The sequence below is a fragment of the Tachyglossus aculeatus genome, chromosome 9 (genome assembly GCF_015852505.1).
Source record: "Tachyglossus aculeatus isolate mTacAcu1 chromosome 9, mTacAcu1.pri, whole genome shotgun sequence".
NCBI classification, from domain to species: Eukaryota; Metazoa; Chordata; class Mammalia; order Monotremata; family Tachyglossidae; genus Tachyglossus; species Tachyglossus aculeatus.
This window is the reverse complement of record NC_052074.1, coordinates 28,556,503-28,571,474: the sequence shown is the minus strand read 5'-3', so window position 1 is coordinate 28,571,474 and position 14,972 is coordinate 28,556,503. Positions and strand designations below refer to the sequence as shown.

At 43.4% G+C, this 14,972-nt stretch overlaps 1 protein-coding gene across 1 annotated transcript in view; it reads left to right on the top strand.

Moving 5' to 3' along the window:
- ADGRF1 (adhesion G protein-coupled receptor F1) overlaps positions 1-294 on the top strand; it is a 45,467-nt gene extending 45,173 nt beyond the window's left edge. Inside the window, 1 exon segment of the mRNA XM_038750867.1 lies at positions 61-294. Within this exon segment, the coding sequence (XP_038606795.1) occupies positions 61-294 (234 nt within the window).
- Positions 295-14,972: the final 14,678 nt, after the last annotated feature.

Below are 14,972 nucleotides of genomic sequence, written 5' to 3'. Positions count from 1 at the left end.
CTGGTCTCTTCCTAAATCTTCTAGTTGCACTTTCATGATTAATTCTTTTGAATAACACAGGCACCTCCATGGGCTCCAGACTCTACAAGAACTTTACTCAGGGACCAGTTATATTTGCAAAGCCTTCCTTATCTCAGCCAGCAGGTGCTGTTATCCTCCACTCACACCCACCCAATAAAATGGACAACCCAAACCCTCTTTGAAATTTTAGATGGAAGCTTGACCCTGGAAAGGTTGATAGGCAGGCTTGATAGTCTGCCAAATAACACATTGCCTTTGTGGATTCAGATCTAGCCTGTTCTTTGTCTCGGACACCGACTAGGCAGCTAAAATGCGGGACTACATAATAATAATAATGATGGTATTTGTTAAGTGCTTACTATGTGCCAAGCACTGTTCTAAGTCCTGGGGAAGATACAAGGTAATCAGGTTGTCCCACGTGGTGCTCACAGTCTTAATCCCCAATTTACAGATGAGGGAACTGAGGCACAGAGAAGTGAAGTGATTTGCCCAAAGTCACATAGCTGAGAAGTGGCAGAACGGGGATTAGAGAACCCATGACCTCTGACTCCCAAGTCCGTGCTCTTTCCACTAAGCCACGCTGCTTCCCTAGCTTCATTTAGCTTTGAATATAGCCAGTGGACAATAGTTGTACTGTCTGTAAGGTTTTCTGACTGCAGTTGATCCTTGATCTCCTTCAGCAAGGACAGCAGACTTTCTCTTCTGCTATCTTCACCTATCCTGTAGACTGTAATTTCCTTGTGGAGAGGAAGCCCGACAACCAACTCTGTTGCATTGTACTTGCCTAAGGGCTTAGTCCACTGCCCTGCACACGGTAAGCAGCAGTAAGCACAGTAAGCACACAGAGAAACAATGTTGCCTTGTGGATAGAACATGAGCCTGGAAGTCAGAAGGACTTCTTATCTCAGCACTGCCATTTGTCTGCTGTGATTTGGACAAGTCACTTGAATTCTCTATGCTTCAGTTACCTCATCTGTAAAATGGGGATTAAGACTGTGAGCCCCATGTGGGACAGGGATGGTGTCCAACCTGATTAACTTGTATCTATCCCAGCACTTAGTACAGTGCCTGGCACATAGTAAGTGCTTAATACCAAATATAAATAAAAAATAAGGGCTCAATAAATACCATTGATTAATAAGAAGCATTTATTGGGCACTGACAGTGTGCAAAGCACTGTTCTAAGCCTTTGCACTCAAGGAGTTTGCAATCTAGTTGGGGAGGCAGACACCCATCTTCTGCATTTATGTACTTATGCATATTTATTTATTTATTCATTTAGTTAATCCTTCCATTCTCCTGCTACCACCATTTTTCTTTTGTTATGCTATTTGTTAAGCACTTACTATGTGCCAAGTACTGTTCTAAAGCACTGGAGTAGATACAGGCTGATTAGGTTAGACACTATCTCTGCCCCACTTGGGGATTACAGTGTAAATTGGAGGGAGGAAGATTTCATCCCCATTTTACAGATAAGGCAGCAGAGATCCAGAGAAGTTAAAAGTGACTTGCCCAAAGTCACCTAGCAGACAAGAGACAGAGTAGGGAGTAGAACCCAGGTCCTTCTGACTCCCAGGCTGCTGTTCTATCCCATAGGCCATGCTTTCTTTCCTGATCCTTCTTTCTGCTCCCACCCTCTGTAAATCATTCCTGTCTCTCTATCTCCTCCATTAAGTTGTAAACTTGCGAACATAGATCTGTCTTTTGATTCTGCTGTACTCTGAAACCAGAAGGCTTAGTTCATTCATTCAATCTTATTCGTTGAGTACTTACTGTGTGCAGAGCACTGTACTAATCGCTTGGACAAGTACAATACAACAAGAAACAGATACATTCCCTACCCACAAGGAGCTTACAGTCTAACACTAAATTCAGTGGTCTCACCCAGAAGGGGTGCCAATTTAGGAGATTATGGTAAGAGACTGTGAATAAAGAGGTATTGAGATCAGAGGTGCTGTATCTTTCCGAGATTATAAAATCCAGGGTCCTCACCCTCAGCTTCAAGGCTCTCCATCACCTCGCCCCCTCCTACCTCACCTCCCTTCTCTCCTTCTACAGCCCAGCCCACACCCTCCGCTCCTCTGCTGCTAATATCCTCACCGTGCCTCTTTCTTGCCTGTCCCACCGTCGACCCCTGGCCCACGTCATCCCCCTGGCCTGGAATGCCCTCCCTCCGCACATCCACCAAGCTAGTTCTTTTCCTCCCTTCAAGGCCCTACTGAGAGCTCACCTCCTCCAGGAGGCCTTCCCAGACTGAGCCCCCTCCTTCCTCTCCCCCTCCTCTACCTCTCCATCCCCCCACCTTACCTACTTCCCCTCTCCACAACACCTGTATATATGTATATATGTTTCTATGTATTTATTACTCTATTAATTTTATTTGTAGATATTCTATTTATTTTATTTTGTTAATATGTGTTTTTTTTGTTCTCTGTCTCCCACTTCTAGACTGTGAGCCCACTGTTGGGTAGGGACTGTCTCTCTATGTTGCCAACTTGTACTTCCCAAGCGCTTAGCACAGTGCTCTGCACACAGTAAGCGCTCAATAAATATGATTGAATGAATGATTCATGGTATAGGAGACATGTGCTGAGGAGTTGGAGGTCAGCAGAATTGGAATGAGGAAGCAGGAAATTGTGGGGTCAGTGAGATTTGTAGACACAACTGTGAGCCAGGTGACTGCAGTTTCCTCAGACTTGTTAAGTGAACAAAAGTTCCCAGAATCCAATCACTTCTTGCTTCTTGATTTTTTTTTTATAAAAAGGAAGGCCTACAATGTGCTTCCTCAGCTTTTCTTCCTCTCTTTCTTCCTCCAGACCCTATTCCCTGTCCTCCACCTATGTGTGTTTGTACCATTTCCCTCATCCTAAAGATGTTTTCCTTCCGAGTAGGTGATTTGTAACCGTGTATTTGCGGGAGCTGATGAATGCATGAGTGTTTTTAACGGGCAGCAGGTACATGCTTCTTAAGCACACAAATCGATGAATAAAATAAGGCAGTTTTATTACACAACAGGTGGTTGAATATTAGTAATTTTAGGAAGCAGCATGGTGTAGTGGAAAGAGCACAGAATTGGAGATTGTTGTAATCCGTCTTGGCCACTTGCCTGCTGTGTGTCCCAGGTCAAGTCAAATGATGTGAGGAAAGATTAACTGGACAGACACACAACAACAGAAGAATACCAGGACAGCTTGAAGGACTTAATATGACTTCCAACTACTTAACACTGTAGTTGAAGCAGCCCAAGTCAGACTGGATTGACCAGAGTGCCAACTTCTGTGAAAGCTTGCTTCTGTTATGGCTCCATTTTCCCCGGTCTGCTTGGGCAAAGCTGGTCAAGGTGCCTCAGGATAGCATGAAAGGGAGGCCTACATGTTCTCTGGCTGGGTACCTGGTGGTGGTTTGGTGTGGGAGGGCCATAGCCGAGAGCTATCACTGCTGCTGTCACTCCCTTCCCCGTTCTCCTGGCTCAGTGGTAAATCCTCTCTGACAGGCTCTGAGATTTCCATGGCCTAGTGGATAGAGTCCAGGCCAGGAGTCAGAAGGACCTGGGTTCTAATCCCGACTCCTCCAGTAGGCTATGTGACATTGGGTAAGTCACTTCACTTCTTTGTGCCTCAGTTACCTCATCTATAAAATGGGGTTAAGACTGTGAGCCCCCTGTGTCCAACCTGATTAGTTTGTTCTTAGTAGTGCCTTGAACACAGTAAGCACTTAATACCATTTATGTAAAAAAAAACTTTATAAAAAATAGTTTTAAAAATCACTGAATGAAGGAACAAATTGACTTATAATTGTATCTCTCCCCGATTCTTCCCATCTAGGGCCCGTTCACCTGAAAGCTGATTGGATCCTTTAGGTCTTAATCTAGGCCTTCAGGTATATTTTAAATGAAGGATAAAGTCCAGAGCTGATTGGATCCTTGAGGTCTTAATCTGGGCCTTCAGATATATTTTAAATAAAGGATGAAGTCCACAGCCAGTCATTTTACACAGCTGATTTTTTTGAAAGGGCTGAAGAGATTTATGGCCCAAATTAATATTCCTAGTCATCTGAACCCTGGTAAGGTTAACCAGGCTTCATGCTTCATGCTTCCTAGGTCCCCATCCCATAATTGCTGGGAACACATAGCAATCTCTGGTAGTTGCCCAGGGTTCACTTTGATTTGGGAACTGGCCAAGAACAAGGTGGAACCACCTGAAATGACCTTCTGTTCTCCTGCTCTTACCCTGTGAGAAGCAGCATGGCCTAGTGGAAAGAGCATGGGCCTAGGTGTCAGAAGACCTGGGTTCTAATACCAAAATCTGCTACTTGTTTTCTGTGTGACCTTGAGCAAGTCACTTCTTTGGGTCTCAGTTCCCTCACCAGCAAAATGGGGATTCAATACCTGCTCTCCCTCCTGTGTAGAGACTGGGAGTCCCCGATGGGACCTAATTATCTTGTATCTACCCCATGCTTAGTACAGTGCTTGACACATAGTAAGCTCCTAACAATCACTATGGTTAATGTTATTATCCAAACTAAAACCATCAGATCACTTACCCCCCAGGGACCCATGAGGCTCCTGCTCTCCCTCAAGAGGAAGAGGTACCAGGCTATTTCTGTCTAAAGCTCCCTCCTTCACCGTGGCTGAAGGGATGGGAGTCTAACCCAGAATACACTGCTCTTTCTACAAACACAGTTGAGTGAATCTGGTGGAAGAAACAGCAAAAGTCCTGTATGTGACAGGGCAAACAGGGAGACACAAAGAAGGTCTGAGTCCACTTATTAACATCACTTTTAAGGACTTTCAGGACCCACAGCTCCTCTGCCCCAAACTAAATTCATTCATTCATTCAATCGTATTCATTGAGCGCTTACTGTGTGCAGAACACTGTACTAAGCACTTGGGAAGTACAAGTCGGCAACATATAGGGACGGTTCCTACTCAACAACAGGCTCACAATCTAGAAGGGGGAGACAGACAACAAAACATGTAGACAGGTGTCAAAATCGTCAGAACAAATAGAATTATAGCTATCTGCACATGCTTAGTAACTTCCTCTCCCCACCATTGTTTACTGCCCCCCTGCTGGACTGTGAGAATGAAATGCCTTTCCCACAGTGTTGTTACTGTGTGAGGGTGTGGGTGTGTGTGAGCACACGTGCCCGTCTTTCAAATTGGCAGGACCCAACTTCCTCCCCACCCTTATGCTTTGAAAGGAGTTGAAAAGACAACCTTGGAATTTGTTTCCAACTGAGGAACTATTTTGCCTTAGATGTGACACCCACCACGGGCACTGTGAAGGGCGGTTGGTCTAGGGACTGGTGGAGCAGATCTTGGTTGGGGTGGGGGGAAGCACAGGGGAGCCATGAGAAGCAGCGTGGCTCAGTGGAAAGAGCCCAGGCTTTGGAGTCAGAGGTCATGGGTTCAAATCCTGGCTCCGCCACTTAGCTGTGTGACTTTGGGCAAGTCACTTAACTTCTCTGGGTCTCAGTTACCTCATCTGTAAAATGGGAATTAAGACTGTGAGCCCCCCGTGGGACAACCTGATCACCTTATAAGCTCCCCAGCGCTTAGAACAGTGCTTTGCACACAGTAAGTGCTTAATAAATGCCATTATTATTATTATGAGAACAGGTTTGAAGATGGATGGAGAGAATTGGGGGTGGAGGCATGGGGCATGTCAGGGAATTAAATTTGTTTCAGTGGTTTACCTGGGTGACATTGGCAGCAACAAAGAGAAGTCCAGTGGGCTAGCACAGACTTCAAATAAGACAAGAAATCTGGAGGTTTAACCTCTCAGCAATGAACACTTTTGAACTTGAAAAATACTCAAATGATCAAGGCTATAAGGGAATGCAAAGAGTCATGTAGTCCATTCCCCTGGTTCCAGGCAGAATGACAACAGAGATGGAACTGAATGGTGTCTTCATCTGGAAGGTTGGGCAGGAACTAGAAAATACATCCATTACTGCCAGCAGCCACGTGGTAGAAGTCCAGACAGATGCTGTGATTGTCCGGTGAGTTGTCTAAGCCCCTAGGGGTACTGGGTAAAGCACAGAGTGAAAATGGAGCATCCTCAGCATCACTTGGCTCACTGGCCGATTCCCAGGCGGAGATGCTATCTCAGATCCAGTGGAATCTCAGCTAAGGTCTTTAGATGTTCGGCCATCTTAACATTCGTATAATTGGACTGTAGATAACTTCTGGATTTTTTCTTTTCTTCCCAAACACTTTTTGCCCCTCCAAAATACAACAGTTGGGATAACATTGGAGAACTTGAGCACAAAAGTATAATGAAACATACAAGAGAATACCTTAATGGGAACCTGGGCCTTAACTTTCTGAGTCTGTACCTGAATGTCTTACTGTGACCCCAAGGAAATTCATCTCTTAATAGGGAAACAGCATGACCTGGTGGAAAGAAAGCAGTCCCGGGAGTCAGAGGACCTGGGTTCTAATCCTGCTCCACCACTTGTCTGCTGCTGTGAGACCCTGAGCAAGTTACTTCTCCATGCCTGTTTCCACATCTAGAAAATGGGGATTCAATTCTACTCCCTCCTACTTAGATTGTAAACCTCATGTGGGACAGGGACAGTGTCCAACCTGCTTTTTTTTTTGTATCTGTCCCAGCAGTTTGTGTAGTACTTGGTACATAGTAAGCACTAACAAACACCATTTTTCAAAAGAAAAAAATATGAAGATCTTGACCCAGTTCGGACTTTGCATGGACTCAGGCAAAGTAAAATGCTTTGCCTTAGAATCAACTTTTCCCTATGCAAAGAACTCCAGTTAGAAGCTACTTACCCTAAGGGTCTTTACTGTTTAAACAGAATATTTCATGTATTTTTATGAATAACACAGCCTTGGAGGTTGATGTTTTTGGTCAAGAGTAGCAGCACTTACCAGAAAGTCTTGTTTTCTATACATAGATGTGGGACTGATTACATAAGCAATTATTCCCTAAACACAGCTGAAAGCAGAGAAGAGGCTGTGGGAATGGGAGAAGTTTTCCCTAGAGCAGTAGCCTCAGTTCTACTCCAATTCAGGGTTTCACTCTTACAGAAGATTCACCCTAGCTACCTTACTGTCCATTGTATTCTCCCAAAAGCTTAGGAAAGTACAATATAAGAGACACGTTTCTCACCCACAGTGAATTTTCAGTCAAATAATAATAATAATAGTAATAACTGTGGTATTTGTTAAGTGCTTACTATGAGCCAGGCACTGTACTAAGCAATGGAGTGGCTACAGTGTGGCTCAGTGGAAAGAGCACGGGCTTGGGCTTGGGTCATGGGTTCTAATCCTGGCTCTACCACTTGTCTGCTGTGTGACCTTGGGCAAGTCACTTAACTTCTCTGTGCCTCAGTTCCCTCATCTGTAAAAATGGGGATTAAGACAGTTAGCCCCATGTGGGACAACCTGATAACCTTATATCTACCCCAGCACTTAGAACAGTGCTTGGCACATAGTAAGCGCTTAACAAATGCCACTATTATTATTATTACAATTAAATTGGGTTGGACACAGTCCCTGTCCCACATGGGGCTCATAGTCATAATTCCCATTTTACAGATGAGGTAACTAAGGCACAGAGAAGTGAAATGCCTTTCCCATTGTCACACAGCAGACAAGTTGTGGAAGTGGGATTAGAACTAGGTCATGCTTTTCTCAGGATCTCGAGGGTGCAGTATATAAGAAACTGAACTCCTCATCTTCCTTCCCAATTTCCCATCAGTTGACCACTCTACCTTCCAGTGTTTTAAGCCTGTAACCATGGAATTATGCTTTATTCCTTCACCTTTTTCAACATCCATATTCATTTGGTTGCAAAATCCTTGTCATAGCCCAACTAGCCTACTGCGTTGGCCTCCTCACCACTCTTCTTCTTTCCCATTGCTCTGCCCCAGTCCATACTTCACTCTCCTGCCCGAACAGCTGGTGGAGTTCTTCGATCTTAACGGTCAGATATTTCTGTATGATGCAGAAATAAATAGGGAGCCAGTGGAGACTTGCGAGCAAGTGAGAGATGAGAAGAATTTTAGAAGTTAAGCTTTTCCACTGCAGACATGGTAGAACAAAGACATCAGTGCTTCTAGGCTAAAGGCTATAAACTCACTGTGGGCAGAGAATGCATCTACCAACTCTGTTATATTGTACTTTCCCAAGCACTTAGGACAGTACTCTGTGCACAGTAAGACCTCAATAAATACAATTGAGTGCCTCAACTATGATGATGTTAACATTAATGGGTCTGGTATTGATGACGAAGATAATAATTTGCTGCTTTAACACTTTAAACAGAAAGAAAATGATTAATGGTGTTAAGCAGTGGGATCTACGAACTTCCCTTTCTGTGTTCTTTTCTTTCATCCTCCTGCATCTTCTGTCACAGTGGATCCATATTCATATGTGCCTGTTGTCTAACCAGTATCCCTCTTGCTGTTGTTGTCCATTCCTTTTGGATCAATGATTTCTGTATGCAAAACAGCAACCACTCACATCATCCTTCAGCTGCTGCCCTGTAGCTATTTGTTTCAATTAAACACCCCCAAATCCATCCACTAGATAGACAATGTATGCTATTTTTACCTACATTTTCTCCAGAAATAGAGGCCTAGTTAACTCTAATCATTTATCATCCCATCTTTTACAAGTCACTTGAAAGAAACCAATTTTGGGGAGTTTCATCACTCTGTCATTTTGTTTATCAGAGCTCTGGGCAATTCATTCCTGTGAGCTTTTGTCATGTCCTGTGTCTTGTTGAAAATGCTGTCTTTTCCCCTGAACATTTTGTTTCTGGGAGACCTCCTGTGTGTGCTTTGGAGGCAATTTAATGATCCAATTTTATCTTGAAATTGGTGCAGGGTTCTACTGAAACCTTTCATTCAAGGCACAATACGCAATCAGCCAGGTGCTTTGGGATTGTGTGTTAAGGACTATTAGTGACCTCCAGCGACCCAATCTTTGAAATTAATTTTAAAAACAAACTTTTTTCCTCATTTCCTTTCTTCCACCTAGGGGACAGAACTCAGCTTGGACGGGGCTTTATATGTAATAGAGAAGCAGGATGGCATGGTAGAGAAGCAGCATGGAATAGTGGATAGAGCATGGGCCTGGGAGTTAAAAGGTTGTGGGTTCTGATGCCGGCTCCACCACTTGTCTGCTGTGTGACCTTGGGAAAGTCAATTCAATCCTCTGGGCCTCAGTTCCCTCATCTGTTAAACGGGGATTGGGACTGTGAGCCCTACAGGGGACAGAGACTGTGTTCAGCCCCATTTGCTTGTGTCCACCCCAGTGCTTAGTACACTGCCTGACATGTAGTAAGCCCTTAAGAACAGTGCTTCACCCATAGTAGCACTTAACAAATGCCATCATCATCATTATTATTATTATTATTAAGAAATACCATAATTATTATTGTTATTATTATTAGCATCTCTGTCTCTGACCTGTCTGTTCTCCTGTAACAAGAGGGTTGCATCCTTGTAAAACCTTATGCGAAGGCAAAGTCACACTGTGGTCCTCACCCACACCAGTGTCACGGCTTTAGGCACAAGCTGTTTCTTCCAACCATGCTTTGTGCCAAGCCCCAACAAGGATGTTCCCTAAGCCCAACACTGCTCTAGCCAAAACAAGTTGAAAAGAAATGACACTGCAAACATGAGTATAGCCAGGTGTCAGAGTAATGGGTAAGCAAGATACATAAAGCAAAGCTAAAGCAGAATCAGGATAGACTGGAGGGTGAGCCAACCATGGCAGAAGAGGGTACTGGGGTAGTTGTGGGGGACAAAATTAAAGGGAAATCAAGTGAGAGAAGTGGAGCCTCTTTCTGCTTCTATTTCCTCCTGCTCTTTCTTACATTATTATTATTATTATTATTATTATTATTATGGTATTTGTTAAGCACTTACAATGTACCAGGCACTATACTAAGTGCTGGGGTAGATACAAGCAAATTGGATTGGACACAGTCCCTGCCTCATGTCGGGCTCACAGTCTCAATTTCCACTTTACAGATGAGGTAACTGAGGCTCAGAAAAGTGAAGTGAGTTACCCAGGTCACACACTGGATAAGGGGCAAAGCTGGGATTAGAACCCATGACCTTCTGACTCCCAAGCCCGTGCTCCATCCACAAAGCTGTGCTCCTTCTGTATCACCTCTACTCATGAGTCCATTCCCTTTCAGCACTTTGATACTCACTCCACCCCTGGCCTCACAGCACCTATGTACAAATCCTCCTGCTACTCTGCTGCTTTTCCCAATTGTAATTATTTCAATGTCTGTCTCACCTACTAGATTTTAAGTTCCTTGAGGACAGGGATTGTTTCTACCTACTGAACTGACTCCAAGTGCTTAGTGTCCTGTCTGTGCATGGTAAGTACTTAGTAACTACAAACTATTGATTGATTATTCGAGAAACCTAAAGAGCAATGTTAGTGTCAAAATAGGGAAGGAAGGCAGGGGATGGGACACTATGTCCCTGGCTAATCAAAGATTGAATTTGTCGTAGATCAAGGACTTAAAATGCCCTTTCTTTGCCCTCCCCTGTGCTAATCCTCCTCTTTTTGTCCTAACATCTGGTTCAGGTGTGTTATCTTGTTGTTGTTACAAATATTTTGTGTGACGCTATCACTCTGTGAAGGGAGAATCAGCTGCAAATCACTTGATGTACTAACACTACCTGAATGGAGATGTTTTGTCTTCTTCAGGTTGCTGCAAAAATCTACTTAGACAATGGGTGCTTAGTACACTGCCAGAGCAGTGCTCTGTACACAGTTAGGCCTAGTGGAAAGAGCAGGACTCAAAGGTTCTGGGTTCTAATTCTAGCTCTGCCACTTGTCTGCTTTGTGACCTTGGGGAAGTCACATAATTTCCCTGTGCTTCAGTTCCTTCATCTGAAAAATGGGGATTCAATACCTGTTCTCCCTTCTACTTAAACTGCAAGCCCCATGTGTGACCTGATTGTCTTGTATCTCTCCCAGCGATTAGTACAATGCTTGGAACATAGTAAGTACTTAAAATACCATTTGAAAAAAAAAGTAAGTGTTCAATAAATTCTTGATTGATTGTTTGATAGACAAATCCCAGAGAACTTATCCTGCTCTTATTTTCGTCTCTAGGCAGGGCTATTCTTGAAATTCGTACAGAAATCATCCTTTATTTGGGATGCTAATGTTTGACAGTTTGTGAAAAAGCTTTATTGTCACAGAATCTTGCAGGTATCTTGTCAAATAGGTGTCTCTTCCAACAGTATCTCCCAGTTACACAAAGTATGTGAGTGCCGCTTCGCGTCCCCTTAATTACTCAAGTCCTATATTTAAGTTGGCAGTCCAAATATTACCCATCACACAAAGTCCATTGTTTCCTCTTTCCAGTAAAATTCTCCAGACAGTATTTCAGAAAAATGTCAAATGATGAAAAGTGATCTCACTTACTGACACCACTTCCTTCCCCTAAAAAAATGACACACAGTGGTTTTGTTTTCTTCAATTCTTCTATCCAATTCAGAAGGAAATAAATGACCCCAAGGGTTGGACATTAATGATTCAAACCTGTGAAACTACTGAGGGATAAAGAAGGGTGAATTTCCACCAGAAGGCATTCCTCAAAAGCTCAGAAGACTGGAGCCAAAGATCATAGAAGACTCTTGGGAAAATAGTGAACTCTGTCAGCTCTTGGAATCTCATTGTTTGTTTGAAGGGGTTCTCAAAGACCCAGAAGGGGGAAAAAAAACAAACCCTGAGCTTCCTGTATTCATGTATAAAGTTCTTTCAGTGGCAGAATAAACTATTCACTTTCCAACACACCCTTTCTGATATGATAGGTGGATGAAAAAATCAATTTCTTTGTGGGTCATGGCCATATTTCCTGAATGGCTGAGTCAATGTTTGACCATGACTAATTGCAAGGTTCACACAGAAGCTGCAGAATCTAAGAAGGCTTGAATTCTTCTACCTTTGCTTCAAAGCTAGATCTCTAGGTTTGCCCCTACCTAGACTGAAACCATCTCAGCTTAAACTGTGAGACCACAGCTTCAGTGGCGTTTATCCACATTTTGGGAGGACACATCGGAAAAGTGTCTAAAACAGTGCTCTACAAACTTGGTAGGTAGTAGGCTCTTAGCAATTTATTTATTTATAACTCTCAAAGGCAAATTAGCTCTAGGGAAAGGGAATTTTCTCTTTTCCCAGGCCTTGAACTCCAACTTTGTTCTTTCCCTCAACCCCAAAGGACTAATTGGACACAGATTGGCTGGAATAACTGACCATTTTGGACCTTCCGGGGGTGGAGCAAAGAGTCACCACATACCACGTTTGTAGCTCCTTGGCTTTACAGCTAAAGTTCTGCTCCGAACAGCTCCCAAACATATCTCCATGCAAATGTTTAATGAGGAGCTTGGACTCTTTCCCACAGGTATTTTTTCAGAAGGGGGCAATAATAACATAAATTTCTCTCCATCTACAATTGGGCTTAGTAACTGTGGTATTGTTAAGCACTTAACCATGGGGCAAGCACAAGGATAGCTATAAGACAACCAGATCTAGTCTAGAGTAGGGGAGGCAGCTATCAACACAAATAGATAAAATTACAGATATGTACACAAATGCTGTGGGCCTGGGAGGGAGGAAGAGCAAAGGGAGCAAGTCAGGGCAAGGCAGAAGGGAGTGGGACATGAGGAAAAGTGGGGCTTAGTCTGGGAGGGCCTTTTGGTTGAGAATGTGCCTTCAATAAGGCTTTGAAGTGGGGGAGAGTCATTGTCCATTGGATTTGAGGAGGGAGGGCATTCCAGGCCAGAGGTAAGATATGGGCTAGGGGTTGGCTGTGAGACGGGTGAGATGAAGGCACAGTGAGAAGGTTAGCACCAGAGGAGCGAAGTGTGTGGGCTGGGTTGTAGAAGTAGAGAAGTGAGGTGAGGTAGAAGGAGGCAAGGAGGTAGAAGGGCTTTCAACCCTTGCCTCATTTCCCCACGATTGCTAAACATGAATATTTTGTGATTCTTATCCAAGGATGACTACTAATGCTACTCACCCAGATTTGCTTTTGAAACATTTAAGTCTGATAGGGTGGACCAGGAAATTAGGCAACAGATGAAAAAGCTTCCCTCCAGCAGTAACCACTGGTGGAACCCTGACATTGAAGCGAAGCAGTGTGACCTAGTGGATAGAGCAGAGGTCTGGGAGTGAGAGGACCTGGGTTCTAATTACGGCTCCGCCACCTGTCTGTGGTGTGACCTGGAATAAATCAGTTAACATCTCTGTGCCTCAGTTACCTTATCTGTAACATAGGGATTAGGATTGCAAGGTCTATGTAGGACAGGGACAGCATCCAAACAGATGATCTCGTATTGACCCCTGTGCTTAGTTCAGTGTCCAGCACTTAGTAAATGCTTAACAAATACCAAAAAAAAAAAAAAACTAAAATTGAGGCTTTGTCCTGATTGCCAGTTTTCTCTCTGGATAACAGATATGGAGTGACTGGGAAAAAGTTTCATAGCATAAACTTGGTATTTTTACATTGGAAGTTGCAGATTTCATTTGCGAAGAAGAAATCTAATAACTAGGGAAAAGACTCCAGCCATGGAAATGAAACATGGCATCTTATCAAGAAGGGAAGCAATCCACAGGGGCTGTTGACAGAAATTTGCATCAGGATTAATTTCTCCATCCCTTATCCAGGAGGAAGTGGTTTTGATCTGCCATCATAAAATCGAGTCAAGTAGGAGCTAAGATACCACAAGTCGTTTCCATCTTCATAGTTTAGGTCACATTGTTCGCACTTTCCAGTTTACAAGAAAATTTTTCATCTCTTGAAAATGGAAACAAAAATCCCTCTGAGAGCACAGCCAGAGACTGAGGTCAGGATTTAACATATGCTTTGTTGCTATCAAACAAATAGTAGCAAAAATAGCCTGGCTGAGCTATTATGTTCTCCTTCTCTCCCCTCATTTCTCTGTCTCTCTCCGTTTCCGCTTCCCTACCTTTTTTATAGTGCTTGTTAAGTGCTAACTCTGCCAGGCACTGTACTAAGCACTAGATAAGATATACAATAATCAGGGTGGATACAGTCCCTGTCCCAAATGGGGCTCACAGAGGAAGCATCTTTCTTGAAGTGATACTTACCTTCCTATGCCTGTTCTCCGCTCCCACTATGCCTTTCTTTTCTTCTTTATTTTCTAATAATACTAATTAATAATAACGGTGGTATTTGTTAAGTGCTTTTATGCCAAGCACTGAACTAAGGGCGGGTACATAGAAGATAAGTGGGTCCCCCTGGGGCTCACAGCCTAAATAGAAGGGAGAACAGGTACTGAATCCACATTTTGCAGATGAGGAAACCAAGACACAGAGAAGTTGTGACGTGTCCAAAGTCAGATAGTAGACAGTATGGCAGAGTACGGATTAGAGCCCAAGGTCCTCTGACTCAGAGGGCCAGGCTCTTTCCATTAGACCTGCTTCTCATAGTTCTCTGTGTGTATCTTTTTTCCCCTACCACTGCATGTTTATTTTCACTTCCAAGCTAGTGTTTGTCCTTAGTTTTCTGTCCCTCTGACTGTCATCCTGGAAAGTGACTGTTCTCACCATTCTCCTTTCCTATCCTTGAGATGCTTTTAGTCTCTCTTCGTCTCCTCATCTTCCCTTTCCTTCAACTCCCTGAAGTTTCTCTTTTATTTTTGTCCTACCCCTTCTCTGCCTTTGCCTCATCTCCTCCACTCTCCTTTTATTCATAATAATAATCATAATAATTATGGTATTAAGCACTTACTATGTGACAGACACTGCACTAAGCATATGGTAGATACAAGCAATACTTCTCCCTCCTGTCTGAACCTTGTCTCTTCATCCCATTTTCTGTTTTCATCTCCTGCCTGTTCCTCCCTGTCTTTCCTGTCCTTTATTCTCTCTGCTTACTCTTTTCTCCCTCCCCTTATCTTCCCAATGTAATCAATCAATCAATCAATCATAT